General features: G+C 31.2%; 1 protein-coding gene across 1 annotated transcript in view; it reads right to left on the minus strand.

The window, feature by feature from the left end:
- Positions 1-323: 323 nt before the first annotated feature.
- The window catches only part of LOC126778497 (homeobox protein OTX2-B), a 51,732-nt gene continuing 26,335 nt past the window's right edge, over positions 324-25,720 (minus strand). The window contains exons 3-5 of the mRNA XM_050502112.1: positions 6,583-6,737; positions 1,982-2,749; positions 324-1,770 (exon numbers count right to left, since the gene is read on the minus strand). Of these exons, the coding sequence (XP_050358069.1) occupies positions 1,480-1,770; positions 1,982-2,749; positions 6,583-6,737 (1,214 nt within the window). The 3' untranslated portion in view covers positions 324-1,479. The remainder of the gene's footprint in view (positions 1,771-1,981; positions 2,750-6,582; positions 6,738-25,720) is intronic.

A 25,720-nucleotide genomic window follows, 5' to 3' on the forward strand; every position in this document is an offset into this window, starting at 1 on the left:
TCAACCTTACCACTTTCGAAATAAGTCTTTCTTTTAAATCAACGCGAAAATATAATACTAGTTGCAAAAAGAACGTACAATTTTGATGTTATTTTAACAGTTTTTCCACATAGACCAATATATACTTGAATTTAGAATTGCTGTTTTTTTTTTAATATCCGTTTTTTCTGCAACCAGACTTATATTACGAGTTTGGTATTTAAAACATACAATGTTTAAATCTAATTATCTCTTTGTAATTCAATTGTGAAAAAGAATTTTTAGATTTAAACCAAAAAAATAAAAATAAAAATTAAATACAATCCTATAAATTAAACGATTGCGTCTAAGAATTTGTTTCCCAAATTCTTTATTTAAAAACATTAATTAGACTATTATAAATTATTTTTACATTATCTGTACAATTTATCTGTACTAATTGATGTTTCATTTTTACAATCACAGTGCAAACAATTTCAAAAATTAGGAGAAAAAATATCATAGCTTCGTACTGTATGAGGCTCGGTTAGGTTAGCCATACAAAAAAAGATGTTACCACTGGTAACACTGGGATACAAATTTTCTTAATGGAGGTTTTAGTAAGCTCCAAGGACTCCTATGAATCACTAATCAAGTTAACACTTAAAAATTATCACCTACACAATTTATTCCACATATACAATAGTAGCACGCACATTTACAAATTTCATTTAAAAATAAAAACTCTTACACAGTACTTTATAATATATACAATAATAATAAATTTACGCGAATTCACCAAGCGTCGTCATAATCTAAAATTATTAATTTTTAAATACAATATGATATGACTCAAGGGAATGTACAAGCGAAAAAAATTGCAGGTTTTTTTATATGGCAACTTTAAGCCGACATTAAGGTAATTAGGCCTCGTTATGAAATTTCGTTGAAAATCGTTAATAACGGTTCACAAATTAAAGTCTTATGGGCATATTTGTAAATTAGAAAATGGGCAAATCATAAAATCATACTTTAAATAAGTTTTTAATATTGATAAGCTTAACACTTTAGTCCTTTGCAATTTTGAGAAAAAAATATTGGTTTTTTAGACGCAAAGCCTTGACTTTATTTATTTTGCATCAGAATGATTTTAGGTTTTGCCCAAATATTCTAAGTTACAAAGTAGACTAAACTCTCAACTTTATTCAAGAGATTTATCCAAAATAACTTTGCTTTGTAAAATTGATCTAACTCAATGAAAACAATTGTTGATATGTACTTACGTCGCATTTTTAACAACTCTCAAATTTTTATACAGTTCGGTTTCAGACTTAAGTCATAAAGAATAAATGATAATATTAAAAATTTGACAGCTGTCAAAAGTACGCTTTTCAAATGTTGACCGTGACTATAGACAATTATTTTTTTTTTAGTTCAGAAGCAAAATGATGTCTGGATAAATCGCCTAGAGACTTAAGTAATAGGAAGTATTTACAGTAACCTAGGAAATGACTAGTAACACTACACCATATTTATACCGTACTTTTCTGGTGCGAAATAGTTGTTGCCAGAGTTTGAAAAGTTCGTGATTTGGGACGCTTGTAGCATGCTTAAATGTGGGGAGTTCTGCGACTGGTTCTCGGGGGACTCCGGGCCCGACGACAGAATGTTGTGGTGGGAAGGCCAGGCGGTGGGGGGAGAGGGATTGCCAAATGACACTTGGTTGTAGAGCTGGTTGCTATTAGCTGTTAAGTTGTGTGAGTGGTGGGTGCCGTGAGACTGGTTCACACTCGAACCGTTGAAATACTCCATCTGTGAATAAAGCTTCTATTAGTATTTTATTTTTATTTTTAATACTAGATATAATTTTTTTAAAGATTATTTTGTCTTACTTTAATAAATATCTATAGAGATGGAATAAAAAATTATAAATCAATCGATTCCACCAAATAAAGAGAAAACATTTTCATTTATAAGTACAAATAGTAATCACTCTGAAAAAGCGATTAAATTAAGTATTTACCTGACTAGGATAGTACGGTGAATTGTATGCGCTCTGCCCATATCCTTGATGATGATGAGAGCTAGAATAACTCCTGATGTAGTCCGAGCTGCCTGGCCAGTGGAAACTGTTGTAGCTGTCCGGATGATAAACATTTCCTGGACCATTCAAACTTTGAGGAGTTATGGGGGGCGACGGGGTCGTCATGATAGATGAATTGGACCCTAAAGGAGTTAAGTTGCCTGTCAAACGAGAGCTGTACTGGTCTTTAACTAAGTTACTGCCAAACGATTTTTCTGAATAGTCGACTTTGCTTGAATAGTCCAACCGCTTTGGACTATTATAAAGCTCCTGCTTTGGTGTCACTCCATAGTTATGGACATTCGATAGAGCATCAGAAGGTGATGACTCCTTGCTGATTCTTAGAGCATCATTCGAATTATAGTGATGAGAGATGGATAAGTTTTTATTCAGTGGTGACGAATCGTAGTTGGAGGGGCCCGCTTCTTTCTTGCAAATAACGTTTATTGGGGGGCTTACGGAAGTTGTTGGGGTTGGAAGGTTGGGAGAGGATGTGGCAATGCTGGACGTGTTTTGGGTTGAGGTAAGCGCATTTGACGAATTTGTCAATGACTTCGATGTGCTTATCTTCGATGATGTATTGGAGCTTTTGATCGTATTACTTGATGATATGCTTTTGGTGTTTGATGAGGTTTTGCTTGATATTTGAGAATTGGTCTGTTGTTGTAACTGTTGTCGACACTTTGCTCTGCGGTTCTTGAACCAGACCTGAGGAGTAAATGTTTTGATTAAAGGTTTGATAAATGCAGAACCATAAAAGGACGGTTCAATTTATTTAAAGGCCTTAGCCCAGCAGTGGGCCATTTACAGGCTGTTATATATATAAAGATATTCTATGGTGAGATATAAGAAGGATATTAAAGGGAGTAAAACATGAATCAAAAGTTGGTCAGCTCACATTCTGATGATTATTAAAGCGGGTGGATATACATCAATAAGTAATAATCAAGTTTAATTTCTTATAATTAATCTTATTTTTTTTTAATATTATTTGTTTATGTATTTTTCTAAATTGTTTTGAATTTATGATTTCTTTTGCTATGAATATGGCAACTTTTACCCTTACACCCAATTCGTGTACTGCTAATTTCTAAATATTACTGTACGTCATGTTAGTAATACTAATAAATAAAATTGAGCTACTCATTTCTAATTGTATGCAATATTTTTGATTTTACAAAATACCATTAAAACAGTATGTTCCATTTTTAATTAGCTTTAAGAAATTAATTCGAAAATATTACAGATATATTTGAAAATATAACTTTTAACACATATATAAAATTGTAATCGAATATGATACAAACATATTCAAATACGGATTACCAAACAAATCGAAAATATTTTTTAATATGGATATTCTTAAACATTAAAATATCCCCATAACACTGCTTGGCTCATAGTTATATATGTAAGTTATGACAGTTGTAATATTGTTTGGTAGTAGACATTAGAGGCACAGAGTAATAACATTAAACCGTTTGTTTATAAGATAACCACGTGAATTGTACACATTATAATGGAAGGTAAACTTGACTAATAAAAATGATGTTTTATTTTTACAAAGGCAATATTAATGTTAGGAATATGAATACTCAGTTGTCTTTGGTCTCGTTCTAATACCTCCGATTAAATAGAATTGTCAGTGACAGTCACAGGATAACGTCAGATGTGACAGTTATAATAGATAATTAAAAATAGTGGATATTTAAATAAACAAATACAGACATGGCAACAATGGTATAAGTACGTGCCTCTGTCGATAGACGGCATTTTCTCAATTATAATATAATTACCTATTAATGATATATTTTACAAGGATATTTCATTTATATACATATTAAGATATTAAAAAAAAATTAGCAAATATTTAAAAAATAACAATACAACAAAATAGAAGCGTTAGACATAGAATATAGGATTCCCGCGTATAATTATAACACAAAATGGCGGCGCGCATCTGTTACGAATCGAAAGCATTCGTTTCATTCATTCTTTGCTCTTTTTCATAAAAGTTATTAACTCGTTTATTCACAATGGCGAGGGGTGGCGGTAATCCGTACCTCGTTTGTGTACGCACGGAAAATTTGCTACCGATTTTAGTTTTGTCTTTTATACTAACTTCCTTTATGAATAAATGTGAAAGTTATATATTAATTTTTATTGACAATTTACACGAACATATGCCATCTGGATTTAAAATCTCTAAAACACTTAATACATACTCGTTTAACATTATTTTTTATATGTGCCACAAGTATTTGGATCTGATTAATTATAAGAACATTAAATCTTATTTTTGCTAATTGATAATAATATGGCTTTGGCCCGTGAGTACGACGTAAATCCCGGCTCTAAGCCGAAAAACATGATAATAATAGTTAAAAGATTGATAAAAACATTAAATTCTACTAAAATGTTTATTTTTTAATTTTATAACAATAATTTCACTATAATTTGTTTTCACAAACATTCCTGAAGTACCGGTAGTACTTCAGGAATGTTTGTGAAACACCGCCGTTACGCCGGCAGCCGGCTTTAAGATGTTATATCCATTGCGCCCGTATTTACACAAAATCACATATTATTTCCTATTATTATTATTTATTACTGGGGGTATGGCTTTGTGCAAGCTCGTCTGGGTAGGTACCACCCACTCATCAGATATTCAACAGCAAAATAGCAGTCCTTGGTATTGTTGTTTTCGGGTTTGAAGGGTGAGTGAGCCAGTGTAATTACAGGCACAAGGCACATAACATCTTAGTTCCCAAGGTTGGTGGCGCATTGGCGGTGACAGCGACGGTTAACATTTTTTACAATGCCAATGTCAATGGGCGTTGGTGACCACTTAACATCAAGTGGCCCATATGCTCGTCCGCGTACATATACTATATAAAAAATATATATCTACAGCAGCAATGCAAAATATTTGACGCTTGACAATCCAATAACTAATGTGTACCTATCAAGACTGAGTTGCAATCAATCGATTAGAGACATCCTGAAATTAATTGGCTACTATTGGTTCCCAGGCAAATAGCACAGACCCTGCAGGGGCATAGAAATGACCAACCCAGGTCTACAATTTATATATAGCAGGTATACTGAGAGTCAATCGCGATTTTGGATGATAGATTTATTATTATAAATATGGTATATTTTATCGTCAGAGCTAGGTAATATTAGGATATATTTCTGGCAAAAGTTTTATGGAAGCTCGCACCGGATTCTTAAAAGCACTACTGAAATGTATTAAAATATTTTTAAAAAATGTTTTACATTCAAACCTTTGAATATATTTAATTAAATAAAACAATAATTTTATTTTTTTATCTACATATTTTCCTAGGGCATTAAGATTATTATTATACTACGTAATAAATATACTTTTAATTTAATTTGATTTATTGCAAATAATATTTTATAAATATATAATTAAACAGACGTACTAACAAGATCAATGTTATCAGTACAATCGGAACAAACCAATTACAGCGGCCCTGCTCAGATTATAATCTAAGAGAATAGACTAATGACCAAGATGGCCGACAGATTTGTATAATGAATGAAGGAAATTGATTTCAATCTTTATGGAGGGAGTTCTAGTTAGCGTGACTCTTGTTTTTATTACTAATTGGTTCTTTGCAGATATTTTTGAACCCTATTATATAAGATAAGAATCCTATTATAGGTTATATTTAAATAAAGTTTTGCACAATTTATTTATGATACTTTATAAACTTACGAAGGAATGTTAAAATAAATATTCGATTTTTAAATGTAACGTCTGTTTCGATATTTAAAACAAAACGTAATTCAAACATTGTTGTCAACATCTCACAGAACAAAGGAGGATTAAATGATTCGATTTTCAAATTTCGAAATTTCGAACGCATAATTCGATCGCACGCTAATGCCCTATCCATGTTGATATAAATTGAACGTTTGAGCGAATCAGAGTTCAGTGAGACGTGAACCATTATTGAGGAGGCGTTTAATTTTTTTTCTTAATTTCTTCGGGGTGGTTCGTCTATCATACTTAGCGGATTATGATTATACTTAAAATTATCTTAAGATAATTGAAACTGTTTAAGTCAACTTTTGGAGTTGAATTGAATTAAATCTAAATATGCTGTAAATAATTAACGTAAGTACATATGTAGATGTATATTTTGGTTTATTTATTTTACTAGCATGTTTTCAGTGACTTTCTCTGTGTAAAAACATATTTCTTCAATTCATGGTTTACCGAATATAATGACTTCGATATTCGAACAAGCTTTCAGCTCCCGTTTTGTCCTGTCAGGTAATGATTTTTTTAAATTAAATTATACGTACAAAATATTTTAGACTTGTGCCACAGATAACTCGTAAAGTTGGTCCTTCGTCTTATATCGCACCGGCCGTATCGGATAGCCGTTTCACTATGTCAACCTCTTTGGTAATGGCCATTTTGGTTAAAATTCAATCAGGCGAGCATTTATGGTGAGATTTGAATACGAGGTTTTTTACTAAATGCTGTGTATTATTAGACATCCTACCTGTACTCTAGATTCCGGTAAGTTGATCTTCAAAGCCACCTCCTCCCTCATGAAGATGTCAGGGTACCTGGTCTTGCCGAACAATGCTTCTAGCACGTCCAGTTGTGCCCTTGTGAACGTAGTTCTCTCCCGACGTTGCTTTCTTGGATTTACACCTGTGGGAAAGAGGTACGTGTATCTTTTATCTTTGTCACACTATACATGTTTTTTGAAATAATTTAAGTAAGGGTTCTTCAAAACTATGTAGATAAAGTAAAATAAATATATTATTTGCGAGTAATAGTGTTAGTTTAAGTTAAAACATTATAAAACAATAGCTTGTATGTATATAAAAAATAATTAAAGTCGTATATAAAAAGTAATAATAATAGAATAGTATAATATATACATACATATAAGTGTTTGTGTGTGTGTGTGTGTGGAGATTAAATAATTAGTGAAGAGTTTTCTAGAGTTTTCGAGACTTTGGTCATGAACCGTACCAGCCAGTAATATAATTGACGCATCTCAGTCGGTGCGATGCGACCTAAAGTTTTTCTATGAACTTTTCTCCATGGGGTGTTAATAAATAAACATTCATACATCCTCATGATAAATACTATTTCGTAAATGTCCTGCTGGACGGCAATGGCTAAGAGCTTTTACTACGCTACTCCATTGTGGGTACATACTCATTAGGTAGGATTACGTGTATGTATAATTTTAAACAATATTTTGTGTAGCATTTGTTTCATCAACATTTATCTATTTATAATTTCTCACCAATTATTATAATCTATATAAAAATTCTTATGTCAATTTAGGCGCCAAAAATGGCGAAGTTAATTTCGCGCGTCATTTGATTCCGTGTGAATAAAATTCAAATGCCACATAGTGTCCACAAGAACCGGTTTAAATAATTGTTTTCTAATATTAATTTACATACGTACTGTTCAATTTTTTTAATAGTAAGCTTAAGCGTCACAGACTATAAATATTATGTAGACTTTATTTTATTTTATTTATATTGTCTAAGATTATTATGCTATACGCCATTTGAACTTTATGGTAGCATTTTTAATTAGAAGTTTTTATTATATATGCGTTTTTATGTATAACATCAATCCATCCAATTTTATTTGGGAAAAATAAGTTAGTTTAATTATTAAGTTCGTATATTTTTCAGTTCTATGTGAATTATATAATTATATATTATAAGATGATATGTGTTTCACCAGTGAAATCTTGAGCAAAATATATAGCCTGGTAAAAAAACATGTAAGTTTTCCCAAAGAGCGCCAGGCTTTAAGGCCTTTACGTTTCTGTGGCATCGATGAACGCAAGCTTTCTTTTTGTAATTTTGAACATATATCAATAACAAATTTTTTCTTTAAACATTTAGCGTTCAATAAAAATAATCTCTACTTGCAATTCGTAATTAAAATTACAATAAATATGATAAACTCAATCGTGTTTTTTTAAATGTTGGATCAGAACAATGGTTGTTACAATTTTAAAAAACTTGTGGCCTACGTCATAACGTCATAAGTACACTTGACATATTTTATACGTCAAATGTCAACGACAACCTTGTTTCTATGAACGAAAAGTACCGGCCATAATTCAAATTTCGAACCAAAAACAAATAGAAAGGAGGTCATACAACATTAAATATGTAATCCTTTAAATACTAGAACGTCATTATTCAAGTCTGAATTACATTTGTACCTCTTTAACAAGCCTGACATTAGGTATGCGGGAGAAAATTTGGTGATTAATTGCTCGGACGTATCACGTATGTTTTGTTTTTTTTTTATGCATGAATAGGCTAAGGCAGACTGCGCGTCTACTCTACATTATCTTTTGTTACTATTTACGTTTACAAACATTAGTGAGTGGTATATATTTTTTTGTATTTCATAATAAATTACAATATTTTAAGTGCGTAGCATTATCAATTAATAAAAGTAGTGTCACTAGCTATGAGTAAGTTTCTTAGTAAATAAAAATGTATATTTTTTTATGAAGAAAATATTTATTTCATAATTTTGGAAAAGGTTCTAAATTATTATTTAAAAAAGAAGGTTTGGATTGACGGAATTGTAATTTTACGGCGCGTTCTCCGTTGTATCATATTAAAAATTCTATTATCGAACATCAAAACTCAGCTGGGGCGAAATCGTTATTAGACTTTTCAATCGCCCGCTCGCTTACGGATTAAAATAAAATAATACAACATCCATTCGGAACGAGTCCGAAACCGTCCCTATTCAGCCTATTCCAAACAAACATTTCATACGAAAACTGTCACATTACCTATCCATAGAAAAGTGAAAATAAATAGACATACATCTGCCTCTTTCTTACGCATAGAGCGCACTCGAGATGAAAAGAGACAAATGTATTCCAATTGTCATCGTTGACAATGGGGGCTCGAGCGCTAATCCTCATGACATGGCTTTTTTCTCTTTTTTTTTTGCGTCGGCTGCGATATTATCTTCACGGCTGATTTCTGATAGGGCTACTAGCTTGTTTATACTCGCTTGTCTATGACTGCTAATGGTATATTCGTGTTGAGATCTTGTTACGGTTTGTCGGTAATTCCAAAGGTGTTCGATAAAGGTTAAGCTTTCGAAAGTGGTGGTTTTTGGTTTTGTAATCGATTCAGTTCGAAATTAAAATTCGAAAAAAAAAAAAAAAAAATTATTGCAAAATTGATGTTTTAATGTGTAGATTGACTATTTTTTTATGAGAAACCAATAAAACTTCTAAAATAGCTATAATGTTGTGTTATTATCTTAATAAACATTGATAATAATTAGTATATAGGTCTTATTTAATTAATTCGAATATAAGTAATTAAACGACATAGACCTGAAATTAATATTGGTTGACCATCACGCATATAAAATTTAATTATAAGCAATAAATGTATGTTTCAATAATAATCAGTTTAAACGAGTAACTGCTACGTTTCTAGACGATTCTTTACTGTAACGTTTAACTGATAATTGTAAACTGTCAATTAAAAAGCACTTCTAATTGCTCATTGATAAAGTTAATTTTTATTTATTTATTTAGGTTATATTACCATTCATTCTGCTATCAAACGATATTTACTGTAATGTAAATATTAATACTTTTTTCTATTTAATATGTTAATTGATTTCAAATTGGCTGACGTTCTTTTGTTGACAGCCAGATAATATGAGATTGATTGGCTAAGTAAAAATTAAAAAAAAAATGATACTGGCCATTTCAAAAGCAAATGATTGATTCGTAATAATTTTAACTTAACATTTATTAAAACTTTAAAATTGTTATTGCTTAATAAAATAATTATTGAGCTCCGTAATATTTTTTTTAATCAGGTTTGTGTATTTAGAAATACATTTTTAAATGTTTACTTCAAGAAGGTATATTTTGATTTTTTATAGAAAATTGGTATTACCGTTCCATTTTTAAATGTTTAAATAATAATAGAGACATAACACAATACTACATGGTATATTTACATACAATATGTAATCGCTCGCTTGTTAGGGGGAGGGGGCGGGTAATAGGTAAAACAGTAGAATATGTCCGTCGTTGGGGTTCAAGCTTGCTTCAAACCAAATTTTATGAAAATCGGTTCAGTGGTTTCGCCTTGAAAGCGTAACACACAGACAGAGTAACTTTCGCATATAGTTTAAGATTTTGTTACTGCTCCTCACAGTCTCGTTTGTAACCGAACCTACTTCAATAAATGGGTCTCATGCAAAAAACATGAATTATTCTTAACAGCCCATGAATGTCCCATTGCTGGGCTAAAGGCCTCCTGTCCTCTTTTTGAGGAGAAGGTTTGGAGCTTATTCTATCACGCTGCTACAATGCGAGTTGGCAGAATACACATGTGGGAGAATTTCAGTGAAATTAGACACATGCAGGTTTAATCACGATGTTTTCCTTCACCGTAAAGCACGAGATGAATTAAAATCACAAATTAAGCACATGAAAATTCAGTGGTGCTTGCCCGAGTTTGAACCCACGATCATCGGTTAAGATTCACGCGTCCTTACCACTGGGCCATCTCGGCTTTTCTTGAATGAATGAATTATTAAAATTGCAATAATAGTTCTTAAGATTAGCGCGGTCAACCACAAAAAAATATTTAATAATAAACGAATAAATATAGATAAGTAAAACATTTGTAGAAATATTTCGTTTTGTGACGATGGTTAAGTATTTGCTTAAACGTTTTTTTTTTCTGTGTAATCTGTGTAGTACAGATTGGTTTTTAAGATTTAATTTTTTTTTATGTATGAATATAATTATTGTAACACCTTTTTGGATTTTATTTTGCATTGACGAGTAAGTGTACGCTTCTTTATTTTATAAAGATCTTCGACTCTGATTTTTATTTTAATTAATATTTAAACATATTTAATTTTAAAGGTTGAAATTTTGTTGATCTGAGATTCATATGCAACAAATTAACTATTAATAATTTATGTCACAGGAAAATCAGTAAACCACAAGCTGGAACGCTTATTATTTTCCCGTTTTTCACGGTGTTTGACCCCATCCATCCCCACGGAGTATCTCTTTTAATGATGTGTAAAATATTTCAAGGGGAGGACAGATGGTAACAGATAAAGAAAACAACTTTATTCTCAACACGTAGTTGCTATTTTAGATCGGTAGCTGGCAACACTGAGTGGCGGGAACGTCAACTGTCAATTTGACGGAGGGGCCGTAATGGATGCTACGGATTTGAGATTGTTGTTATAGTTTGTTTAGGGCGGTTTGCCTAATTAGTTGCAAAATCTTATCTTTGATTCAAATGTTTAGTCGCTACGATAGTTAACAATTCGGTAGCAAATTGTAGTTTTTTAAGGTTTAGGTATGATATAATTAATATTACTCCAGAATTCAAATATACTTTAGCTAGTTATAATACGTTATAATATTAAAATGTTGTATATTAATTACGATATGTTATTCAAGGCATTTGATAAAATACTAGTTAAATATATGATTGCAAATAGATCTTATAAACTTTTTTTATATCATAAAACTATCGAAGATGCTATAATATATGCATATCTCTTAAAAATACAACCAATCAAAAGTTATTATATATTATATTATCATGTACATATATCATTTGTAAATAAGAGTATTACTTATATTACATTATTTACCTTTTCATTTAACATGTTCAATTATTGTTAAATTTCATCGATTTATTGCTACAAATGTTGCGTTTATGTAATCGTAAACTATATAAGTTTCGCTAATAATATTATTTACCTCAATTGGTTAAGTTAGTAACAAATTATATAAGACCCATACGATATGTTATATAATTCCATCCATTCCTATAAAACATACATACATTTTAGCACCATAACAAGCTATATTTCAACACGGCACCCGAAACGAGGGCTGGCAACACATAAATCATGTTAACACATAAATTGCACTGGCAACACAACCCTGGGGGTTGCGTACAAGTTGTGACAGATTAACGCTGAGGGACACACTATTTAATGTACTATATTTAATTTTCAACCTTAATCATTAAAGATAAGGTTGAAAATCGTGTCTCTATTTTTCATACTTCCCCTTAGAAATCAATGAGTTATTTTATTAGCATGATAATGTTGCCAGCGTGCAGTAGGGGCTAACCGAATTGTCGGTAAATTGAAATTTATCAAATAAATTATTTCGAGAAGGGGCGTTAAATATGATTGAATAATGTTTTATTTGTTTAAGTGTAAGGGAGTTCCGGCTTAGGAAATTACTTCCGATTTTTATTAGTTTCGCAATATACCTACTGCTTGTGCAGAGTTCGTTTGTAAAAATGGCACAAGAATATTCAATGCTTTAAATTAAATTTTGTTCAATACGATATGGAACAAATATTGTAACTAAAAATCTGGGAAGGAACTGACTTTCAAAATACAGCGAAATGCTAGTTTCGCTAGCTAGAATTCAGGGCTTGTACTCAACGCCATGCGTTAATATGGATGAATCACAATTATCTTGGCAAACAGTAATGTGATAAAACGCCATCTAACGGCGTTACAAGAAATGGGGACAAAACCAACTTTCATGGTGATCGGTTTAATGGTTTCCACTCTGATTTATCTGTAATATAGTTTAAGAAAACCTTAAATCTGCAAATTCTGAATTAAAATACACGTCCTATGGTAAACATACCTTATACTCGAGAGCACGGATTAACTTATCGCGGAGGAGTGCAAGAGGGTGATAAATTTTAAGGGTCCTCTTAGGAGGATGATGTTTTAAATTTTTTTTAAATTCCTCTGTTCTTAAAAGAAGGTTTGCAGCTTATTCCACCACGCTGCTCCAACTCGGATTGGCAGGTAACATATAGCAAAATTGCATTCGACAAAATGCAGGTCTATGTTTATCTTCACAGCCACTAACGAGATGATAGCAAAGCTATGATTGCCCAGGTTTGACCTAAATTTCTATCGGTTACCAAAACAGTTATAAACCAATATAGCTTATTTATATTACGTCCACGTGTGAAGGGAAGGGGGGGGGGACAGTACAGGTGTTAGACGGCCTATGTGTCAAGACAGGGTATAAGTATATAGTCCAAATTTCATCTAAATCTATTCAGGAGTTTTTGCGTGAAACAGTAACAAAGATCCATTAATCCATTCTCACAAACTGGAGTTTATAATATTTATTTGTTATATATTATATAAATAAATATGAGTTCCATAACGAAACTTCTTATAATGGTAAATAAAGTATATAATGCTATACGATTATTTGTCTATGACTAGTCGAATAGAGCCATTTATAATCTATGGCACGCACGCGTCGTCCACGCGCCCGACCGTTTATCTGTTTTCACAGCAATTCACACTTGAGACTGAGCGATTTTTCATGCTAATTTATAATCTTTATACCAATAAAAAAGTATTGTTTCTCATTATTAGTATATAAGCTTATTCTTATTAGGTTCTTGCGAAATTATATCATTTGTCATCGAAATTAGAAGGCTTTTAATGTATTCATTTAAAAATTTTAGCCAAAATGCAATTTAGTCTTATCGTATATTAATTATCTATATTATTATTATTTTCTCTTTTGATGATATGGTCTAAGAAAATTCGTCAAAGGATAAGTTTGCTGTATAAGATGTTTTGTGTTATTTTTTTTTTTTCGTACGGATAACAGTGTTATAAATAAATATTATCATAATAACTTCTCTATCGTGAAAAATAAAATTATCCCTAGAACTCAGCTAATATGTAAGAGATAAAATCATAGTATAGTCACTCGATACATAGGTATATGCACACGCGAATACACACACCACAATAGTATTTCACCAAAAGTCGGTTGTCAATATTTCACGGGTTAGTAATGAAGTGAGTACTTACAGATTAGTACCACAGATCTGCTTTTTTAAATCAAATAAAAAAAATGAAATTACCAAGTTATTCGAAATTACTTCTTTTATAATATATGCATATTATATACTTATTATTGCACGTTATAATTTCTCATTTTCGCGAACAATCAGCACTCAACAATTAAATATATTAAATGTTACATTCAAGGCGTCTTTTTCGCAACATTGCGCGCTATTCCGAGATACGTCATTCTCAATGGCGGCGTTTTCTCTTGCGTAAAAAGCATTTGTGTTTCAGGGCTGTTTAATTTAAGGAATATTTTTGAAAAAGTAAATTTGGGAACGGAGGAAGGAAAGAAATGTAACTTTGAATTTAAATAATATCGCTAAAAGCTTGAAATGAAAAATGTGATATTTTTTTTTGTGTGATCTGTTCTCCGTATGTCAAAGTTTTTTACTTATCAATTAAGAACTTGTTATTTTTTTATTTTATAGCCTTGTTACGTAAAACATTTATATTTAATAAGTAATAAAAAATCAAACGTATAATAGTTTTTTCGACTGTATAGGATCGTATGATTCTAAGAATTTATTATAGAAACCGAAATGTTGATACATAAAATGCAATTTCTAAAGTGTAGGATTAGCAAGTGGGCCACCGGATGGTAAGCGGTCACCAACGCCCACAGATATTGGCGCTGTAAGACATATTAACCATTCCGTACATCGAAAATGCGCCACCAACCTTAGGACTATTTTGTCCTTTCAAACCGGAACACAAAAATAGTAAGTATTGCTGAAGGTGGTAGAATTCAATACACACACAAAGTAAATGGTATATAAGAAGTATTTATTTTATCTAAAGTTAACTGTATAATTGCCAGCCCTGTTCAGTTAATGATAAAATGAAGAACTTTCATTGGATTTCAGAGATAAATTCATTTTTTTTTTTTCACATTCAACTATATTTATTTCACACCGCAAATATATTTTTCTATGAGAATATTAAAATTTAATTTTGCTTCTTCTGGACTAAGATTTTAAAAGATAGTATTTTTTCCTTTCTTTCAAATGTTATATTAATTCAATATACTTTTTTAGTTTCGTAGATATTCATTTCTTATGGAATGTTTTTACTGACTGACTGACTTTGACTGACTGCTTTAGCAAAACGTATAATAAGTAGTTAATTTAATTTAATTGGTGGAATTAAGTAAATATTCTAATTCTAGTCGTTCTACAGTCTGACCGATCGCTTTTAATTTAATTTAATCTAGTAAAACGATGAATGAAATGAGCTCGTAAGAGTTGAATAATGTATTAAAAAAACATTCGTTAGTTTTTATAACACGTGTTTATATTCAAGTTGTTCTATTTTTAAAATAGTCCAGTCACTTTAAAAGCAAAATAATCATTTTTTTTAAAGTGTTTAAGTGTGCGTGCGCTTCACACCACGGCACGTGTCGGTCCCACGTCAATACACCTCAAGTGTTTGCTCAATCCCAACAGTAATGGAAGAACGATATCATAGAAAATAATCGATTTAGACAACAAAAACATAATTGCCTTGTTAGTAAGTGAAGCGAGGTTATGCTGCGGGCAGACATTTGTAATTAATATTAGATAGTCTAGTCATACCGTAACTTTACTGAAGTTAGTTTTAAGATTTCCATAGTATTTGTTCAAATACAGAAACCTTTTCTTATTTGTGGTGAAAATAAGTAAAATTACTAGAATTGTTTGAATTTAAAGTGGTTTAAACTTTAATATAAATGTGAAAAAATAGCAATTTAAAATATTAAATTAGCGCATGATCACTCAAGACAATCTTTGAATATAAATTGTCTATGAAAATTATACCAACGCACCCATATGCAAACACTAGTTCAAACATTCGCACGTAACTTAACCCGTAATGTAAAATTCGCCGGCAGTGTTGCCCTCGGCAAAAATAACAAACAGTAAAACACTTTGGAGTGTTGTTGACTTTACAATTAGCGGCCAACGCTTGGGGTAGGCGTGACCCCAGGAAAGAAAAACTGACGGCCTTTTTTTCGAGAATGTTGTCTGTATTTTTGTTGAATTATTTTCACTGTATTTGTTGTGGTCTTTTAAATAATATCAATTATAATTATTGAATAAAAGCTATTGATCTGTTTTATTCTTTTAAATTTGCAATTAGTTGTGAGTAGGTAAAGTCGTTCTATTTTGACGGGATTCATCCGAAGAAAAACTAAAATCTCCCATGAAAAGTGTAATAGATGTTACTATTATACTATTAATTAATTATATCTCGATCAAATTACACATGTGATACAAAATATAAATAATTATATTTTCCTAACCGATTTCGGCCACGGCGGCCAATCTCAAAGGAGCGAACTAGCCAACTGCGCAGGTATGTTCTGGGCAGTTGGCTGTTATTATACTGCACACACTGGTGCACTTCCTATTCTATTACTCTCACAATTCGATGGGCGAGCAATCTGACACGAACGGAAAGAGATCATGCGTAGAACAGCTTCATGTGTTTTCCGAGGCACGGGAGTGCATACACTTCCAACTCCCACACTACTGGCTACAACTAGAAGGGATTAAAGCTAGGATCTAGAGATATGCAGCCTTATAAACAAACCATAGACTATGAACCATAGACCATGAAGAGGATGTTAATATTAAAATATATCAATTATCATATTTATAAAATATTGTAAACAACTTTGACAATGAAAAGACGAGATATCATTGGACAACATCTATGATGTTCTTAATTTAACTTATGGATTTGCGAAAAAATGGCGTTGAATGTCAGTTATCGGAACTTTCGTTAAATTAAAGTGGATATAAGTAGTTAAGTAAAATAGTATTATATAAAGAATTATTGGTAGTATGTAATGTAACGATGCTAAAAACATCGCATGGAATCTGTATGAACTAAGATTTGTGTATTTTTACTTCGTCTTCAATTGGAATAAAGAACAGGTGTAGTTATTGGTCATGCAATAATATATAAAATACTTCTTTAATTACATTTAATAAAAAAAATATTTATCTTAATGAAAGCCAAGCGAAGCTAGATGTAAAATAGTATATATATTCCTTGAAATATACGAATTATATATAAAACTAGTTCAACCTATCGAAGCCCTATAATTACAATGAACGCCTCTAAGTCATAGACGCCATCTTTAATTTAATAAAAGTGTTTATAAAATTACTCAACGACACTAAACTATATATGTAATAGGTAATGACGTACTTATAAAAGTTGTTTAGCGGGCAATTAGTTAAACAATGCCTTGTCTCTTTCTTTCCAATGTCAAATTAATAAGGACAGAAAGGGAGAAATCGGTGTTTAACTAAATAACTAAGTAACGTTTATAATTTCTGCTTCCTCGGTTCAGCCAAACCGATAAAACTTATGAAATATTTCTTTATTAAAATAAGAAAAGATAATAAATGTCAACCATAGCTTATATTGCCAATGCGCCACCATTGTTGAGAACTAAGATGTTATGTCTCTTGTGCCTGTAATTACACTGGCCCACACACCCTTCAAACCGGTATATGACAATACCAAGTACTGCTGTTTTGCGGTAGAATATCTGATGCGTCGTTGGTACCTACCCAGACGAGCTTGCACGAAGCCCTACCACCAGTAAACGACATCTAAAATCAAGTGCAATAAAAGACCCAATAGTGGGTCTTATACAGACTGTTGCATTCTTTATTTAATCATTGACATACTTAAAAAAAATAGTTTCAAACTTTATAGACGACAGTAATGGGACACTTACGACCATTACTCAATTAATTTATAAATCTAAGCGTGTTACGGGTTAAGTGAAATTTCTCGTATGTTTATTAAGACACCCCCGATTTCGAATCAAATTCACGAGGGCAATATAAGCCCATTGGATAAACAAACAAAAACGTGGTTACTTTCACACACTGGATGTAAACAGACAAACCGATTGTGTAAGCTATACTATAAATACATATATACTGTTTGAATAATTTAAGGGTAGGTCATTTAAATTCAATTAATTCAAGTAACAAAGTTCGAGATGAATGTGGTAGGGATTATCCTTAAGTATAGCAATTTAAATATTAAAAAAAATTTGGGCGACACGGGACGTGTTTTGCTTACGATTTATCCTATAATTTGTCTAATAGACATTTGTGCATTAAAATATATTTATTTTGCCATTTCACGTCATATATCTAATATCGAAATTGATAAATAATAAAAAAAAAATCACACCATTTCGTTAATAAATTAAATATATTTTTATTATTATTGTATATATACGAGTCCCATTATAATTTTATTTATCTTTTTAATGATGTACATACATTTTTATAAAATACAAAATTAAAATAAAAAGAACAAAATACACATTATAAATATACGTATCAGAAACGAGGAAGCAAATCATATATATGCAATATATACGTATATATCTGTATAATAGACGGACGGGCAAATGGACCATTTGATGGTAAGTGGTCAGCATCACCAATAAAATTAAAATTAAAGTTTACTATATTTTAATTAGAAGCTTCACAAGTGTGTCGATTCGATAAGACGAAATGGGAACGGAACTCAGAAGTTACTCTTGAATAAATAATAAATTAAGCTAGAGCTTGGCTGTTATCACGCATGACGGAAAGTGATGATACAGTCTAAGGTGGAGCGCGCTTGTCTAGAAGATGCCTATTCACTCTTGACTTGAAGGTACCCATAATATACAAGATATTGTAGGTGGAGGAATCGGGATTCCAGACCTTAGCGGTGCGTATCAGAAACGAGGAAGAAAATCATATTGAAGATTACAATTTTATCTTCAAAAATAACTATAAAGTTAAGTATCTATGTAATATATAATCGAGAGAGCGATCGATAACAATGTAAACACGTATTTTTTTAAATATAGCCTGTGCCTCTTGTACAGAGAAACTTGACAGATTCTGACGGAACTATTTAAGAATACAGCTTATATCTTGGAATGTATCATAACACGGATAACCGTATAATTCGAGTGGAAGGGCAAATGCCACCTGATGGTAAGTGGTCAAGCCCAGTGACTTGGCGCCGTTTCAACAACCATTCCTTACAAAACCGTGCGCCACCACTTCTAGCGTTCACTGTTACACGCGTTACACTGGCTCACTCACCAACACAACAATACTAAGTATTGCTGTTTGCCGTTAGCATATGTGATGAGTGGTTCCTACCCAGGTTACCACCAATTAAGCCATATGAACATAAGCATACTAACAAAATCAACAAGACAAGACCGAAACACTTTCCCCAGCAGTGGGATATTTAAAGACTGGTTATCAAGTTAAGAGAAAGAAGAGCACGATTCTAAGTTAATCATTAAGTTAACATAAGTATTACGGCAACCAACAAGGTACGTGCCTCCACGCAATCTAATTTTATCATAGTGGCAAATTCATTTCATAAATGACATTTCCTTGATAACGCCCGACACTGACAAGAGCATTGCATTAAAGTTTATAAAAAAAGCAAAACAAATATGGCCGCGCAAGATGGCGGCACGTCAAAGGGCGCCGCCGGTAGCGGCACTCTAGAGGAATTCATAAATGATAAATTTTAATATTATTTACGATGCGATGGAATGATACAGAGATGTTATTACGCGATAATTTTAGTTATTTTAAGTGTATTATGTACGTTTGTTACTATTTATGATACCATCTTTTATTTATCTATTATTTGATCGTTAACTGTTTAGAAATAATTGATATTAGATATTTATTAATCTTTATTTATAGAATAAATAACAAATATGTTGACACTCGTGTTACTCATTGAGTAGACACGTAACTTTCAAGTTACAGACATTATAAATTTTTATTAGAACGATTAAATAGCTGCAACATAACACTTTAATGATTATACTTATATGAATTTAAAAAAAAAGAGTTACTACAATTTATTTATCAAGCTGTTTTTGTTAGATAATAATAATAATAAACTATGCTTTTAAGAGCTTTAAATATATTTCGATATTGATGCTGTATTATATGATATTTTTTTTATTTGATAAAAAATACCTACCTCGAGTAGAAAAAATAGAGCCTGAATTCTTTGGCTCAAATAATGTGAAGCCCGGTTTGTTTAAAATAGATAATTTTAATTTGTTATTTACAAGGTTAACTGTAAACTTATATAAGTATGTTAGACTGTATACATACTCATACATATATACATACATATACACATGTTATGTTTGCACGTTTAGTGGATTTATAGATTAAGATATAAATAAGTTGATAGCATCTGATCCACATAATACTTACTCCATTTAATAATTGATAGCCTATCCATTTTACTAAGATTTTTGTAATTATCATATCAAGTTGATAAAACGCGCTTGCATAAGATTCTTTATGTTTTACTACTAAATGACCGTATTATTATCATAAATTATTACAATTTTATATACGCTGTTTATCGAGGAATTCCCAGTATAACTATCATAATTACATTATTTATTCGGAACTCCTCGATAAAAAACATAAGGGAACACGGAATAGTTAATAAACATTAATATACTTTAGGAAAATGATATATATGTATATATTTGTAGCATTACGTTCAATGTTCCCGTCACTCATACAAGTGTTGACAGACGTCTAAATTATAATCGGATTAATTGACTTTTGTAACAAATTACTTATTGAGATATTTGACATAAGGCATTGTACGGAAACGTTGGTGAATAATTTTTAAGGAGATTATTCAAAAATACACAAAATTTCATTTTAAAATTTATATTATTTAGTCATTTAAAAATTGTGATTTTTTCATGTATTACATTTATATTATGCGTAAGAAGATTATAATCACGTTTTTATTGTTGAAGAGGTTTTAGAAGTTATGATGTCATTAACCGTACATATCTTGTACAACATTAATAAAAAAAAATTGATAGGTTTTCGACGATCATGTCCGTTGTAATTGTTGCTTAAAATAAAAGAAATATTTAATAGTAAGTGGATATTCATTGTAACTTTGATTATTTAATTATATCTACAACATGATGATATTTAAGTGAATTTTCATTATAATTTACTAATAATATTATTAACTATTATTACCATTTTATCAAATATTATTTTGTGAGGAGATATATTACATTTTTTTTAATAAAAATAAATCCAGAACATTTTTCTTTATCATGGTAATTATTTTATAAATATAAACATATAAATAAAATATGAATATGAAATTTTATCCGATCAGAATAAATATTTCTACAATATATATAGCTTTGTATATTATTATATAGTAAATAAACAAATGTCACTGACACTTGTACGAATATTTTATATAATAAGGTAAATAAGCTTGCATCAGAGGTGGTATTATCCGCTCGATACACTCTTCATTATAACACCATAGTTAATTCAACGCGGCGCGTACGACAGTTGACCTCGATTTAACACGGTTGAAGGACCTTAGTTTAAAAAAAATGCTACCCATTACTTAGAGTTATCGGGTATAATTTTATAAACGACACTTAACGACGTCAAGAAAGCGAATATCTTCAATTGGTAGCCATTTTTAAAGGAATAATCTTTAGGAGTTAGAAATGGGGACGACATTTATTTAATGCAATGTTTTGATAATATTTTTGCGGAGTTATATTGTAATAATTCAATGTATTTTCTTTTGTGTGTGCGTGTTGTTTCAAGGATACATTATAGTGCAACTGTATTAGATTTTCGTGTGAAACGTTTCAGATGCAAAGAGGTTTTACTGTCACGTATATCCGGTTGCACTTGTTTTAATCTTATTTATTTGTTATCAACATTAACTATGTTAAGAATTTATAAATGAATAAAAAATATATATTAAGCGTTTCAAAACAATGCGTTAGATACAAACATATTTGTAAAATAAAAAAAAATGTTTTCATTCTGCTGTCAAAATTGTTCGATTTTTTTTTCTAAAGATCTCTTAAATATAACATGGACCTGTATCTATACAGCCAAAAAAATATAAAACGCAATACAAGTCTTGCTATATATTTTTTAAGTTAATATAAGATATTATTTAATAATAACCGATATTAAAGACATTTGCAGTAACCCATTAAACAGTTAAATCTAAGTGGTATGACGGTGACTTGATAATCTGTCATTCGTGTGGAGTGGTAATGAATCAACGGTGATAGCGCACGAGCCTTGCGGAGCTTCCGAAATCAATAACCGAAATATGCGACTTGTTTTATTTTAAACTTGTTCAGTGTTGGGACCAATTCTACTAATATATAAAAATTACGATACGTTCCCGATTCAATTCCAATCCTACTTTGTCTATTCTGTATTAATTCGAATCGGAATCGAACCGATATGATGTTGACATGTACCGTTGAGTCAAACCCAAACATAATTGTTAGCTTTTATGGCAATAGTCGATAATTAAATTAAAGAATAGGAAAGCGGATAAACGGCAACGATTACGCTTGGATTCGATCGCGATAAATTGATAATTTGTTAGTAGAATTTGTCCCCTATATATACCATCCGCCGAATTATATCACTATATTATAATTGTAATACGAAGCTACGGTGTATATTGTTTAACTTTTTAATAGTTGTATCTGTATGCTTGATTCATATCTTCTTTATCTTTTAAGGATTTTCATTTTTTTTTTAATTAGCAGCAAATGGCGCCCAGTTACAATCGAGCTATGTTAACTAAGTCCGACCAATTTTTAATTTCTCATTACTTCTACTTAATAATTGAAAATATCTTTCTTTCTCATTCTTATATAGGTAAATGATAAAAGAAAAGTATGTTATAAATGTTTAACATTTGATACCAGCCAAAGTACATTGACCTAATCACCTGTCGGCTGTATTTTGATCGATAACTCGGCTATCTTGTCATTGGGTGTGAAGCCAACAATACGACCTTGGGCTTTGAGCTTACTTAACTTAATAAAGAAGAATGACTTCAACCTCACATAATTATTGTTAACACTATTTATAATTTATGTAATATTATAACTTACTTTGTTATTTATTCGGCAGTTCAAAACACTTAAGTTATTTCTACAATCTCCTTTGTGGCCACTTATTACCAATTCTATCCAGCACAAAATGTTTTTGTTTTATTCAGCTTTGAAAGGTGAGTGAGCCGGTGTAATTATAAGCAAGGTACATAGCTTCTTACTTCCCAAAGATTGGTGGCTTTGATTAGTGATTGGCTATGTAAGAATGGTTCATACTATTTTAATGGGGGACGGTGACCATCAGGTAGCATAGTAGCTAGTTGGTAGGGTTACCTCAAATAAATAAATAATAAACAATAATTATAATGTGTCCTTCTGACACGTCTGTATCCGCGAAATGTTAGTTAATATAGTGTAAGATATTTTATGGGTCCGCAAAGATTTAGTGCCGTGAGATGAAACGCGTTGAAATCTTTCATATGGGCGAAAATGAGATTTATTTGCTTAATAATTTCAACATGCATCATATTTTTTCCTATTTATTTACAGCAACTAATAAATATGTTTCTGTATACGTTGATAACTTTAAAGCTTTGAAATTCGTTGCAAAATTTACATTCGATATTGTTGTTCTAGTGATAAAAATATATAAGTAACCGTACCGTAACAGCCTGTGAATTTCCCACTGCTGGGCTAAAGGCCTCCTCTCCTCTTTTTGAGGAGAAGGTTTGGAGCTTATTCCACCACGCTGCTCCAATACGGGTTGGTAGAATTCACATGTTGCAGAATTTCAGTGAAATTAGACACATGCAGGTTTCCTCACGATGTTTTCCTTCACCGTAAAGCACGAGATGAATTATAATCACAAATTAAGCACATGAAAATTCAGTGGTGCTTGCCCGGGTTTGAACCCACGATCATCGGTTAAGATTCACGCGTTCTTACCACAGGGCCATCTCGGCTTTTTAAAAATATATAAGTATAAGAGATAAATATATAATTCGAAAATAGTTTGTATTTACTTATTACATTTACAAATAACATAAAAATTATATAAAAATAATAATATTTAACACCAAAAACATTAGAAATTATCACTTTTTCCAAAGTAAAAAATAATATATATTGAAAACTTTTAATATGTATTTTTTATATTTTGTAAATTTATTAATACTTTAGCAACACTCATTTATTCATACAATTTTTAACGATAAAACAAAGGATATTATATAAATAAATATGTGACAAATACCCTCGCATCTAATTCAGGCTGTCCCACTTTGTTTTCGACTTGAACACGAAATAAAAAAAAAACAATTAATTATACCGTAGAAAGAATGAAAAGGGCCAGGCCATAAAATGCTTAGGGATGCCAATAAAAACGAAATATACAATGAAAAAAGTGTATTTCGAAAAAAGAACGCCCAGCTGCCGGCGTTACGCGTCTAGTGGGGGATAGGGAGAACACTACGTTACTTCGTGAGTGGGAAAGAGACCGTCATACGGATTAAAACATCGATGGCAGATTAATTTTAGACTCGCATTAAAATTGTATTGGGTTTTAAATCAAAAAGGTCGCGAGCCGTTAATTTTGTTTACAGATATCGGTGTTACTAGCTATGATGGAATTTTGACCAGCATCACGCCCCCGGTATTAATAACCATGTTAACAAATGTATCGTAGAAAATATAACCGCTAATAAAATATATTTCGTCAAGCTGAATCCGTACATATTTTTAAGAGTCGTTTGAATAATTATCATCCATCAATATAACTAGAGCATGTTGTATTATTATATGTATATGGTTATTTATTTCTTATATAAGTTTGTATGTATGTATGTATAAGTGTATATATGTAGGTTGGTATCATATTTGTATTAAGCTCCTTAAATTTTAAGTATAAGTTGTTTGCACACTGCCCGATTAGTGATCCTAATAACAGGCTAACAAACAGGCTAACAAACGCATAAACATTTCTCTTTACAGAGGTTGCCTGGAAGAGGTCACTACAAGTGATAAGGCCGCCTTAGCATACTATGTGTTCAACTGCTATTATATGTTGTTTTTGTTATTATTAATATTTGTAAAGTATGTGCAATAAGGGATTTTTTTTATAGAATAGGAAGGCGGACGAGCATATGAGCCACCTGATGGTAAGTGGTCACCAAACGCCCTTAGACATTGGCATTGTAAGAAATGTCAACCATCGCTTATAGCCAATGCGCCACCAACCTTGGGAACCAAGATTTTATGTCCCTTGTGCCTGTAATTAATAGTAGGTATAGGATTAATAAATAAATAAATAATAAATATATGTGAATGAAACGAACGACGAATTGAATGATGAACGACTTCTTATGTACTAGCCCGCGCCGACTTCGTCCGGATTGAACAATCTATCTTAGTGGATATTTAATAGGAGAAAAATTTGATACCTTAGATTACATTATTGCAATTTTCGTAGGGAACTCAAATTATTATGAAAATAAAACACAGCCAATGTTACTCGCTGATAATGAAGATTTCTCTTGGTGAAAATAATTTTTAATGATCTTAAGTACTTTTTGAGTTTCTCCATTACAAACAAACATACAAAGAATCGAATCTTATCTCTTATATAATATTAGTATAGAAGTATAGAATAAAAATGAATATAGAAAATATCATTTCCATAGTTTACTTGTGAGTTTTGTTATAACAAGTTATGTAAACAATAAATATAATATAAAAATTAATTAAACTAACCTTATCGGTTAATGACGTCACTTTCTCAAATTATCAAAGG

This window comes from Nymphalis io, chromosome 26 (assembly GCF_905147045.1).
Source record: "Nymphalis io chromosome 26, ilAglIoxx1.1, whole genome shotgun sequence".
In the NCBI taxonomy this organism is placed as follows: Eukaryota; Metazoa; Arthropoda; class Insecta; order Lepidoptera; family Nymphalidae; genus Nymphalis; species Nymphalis io.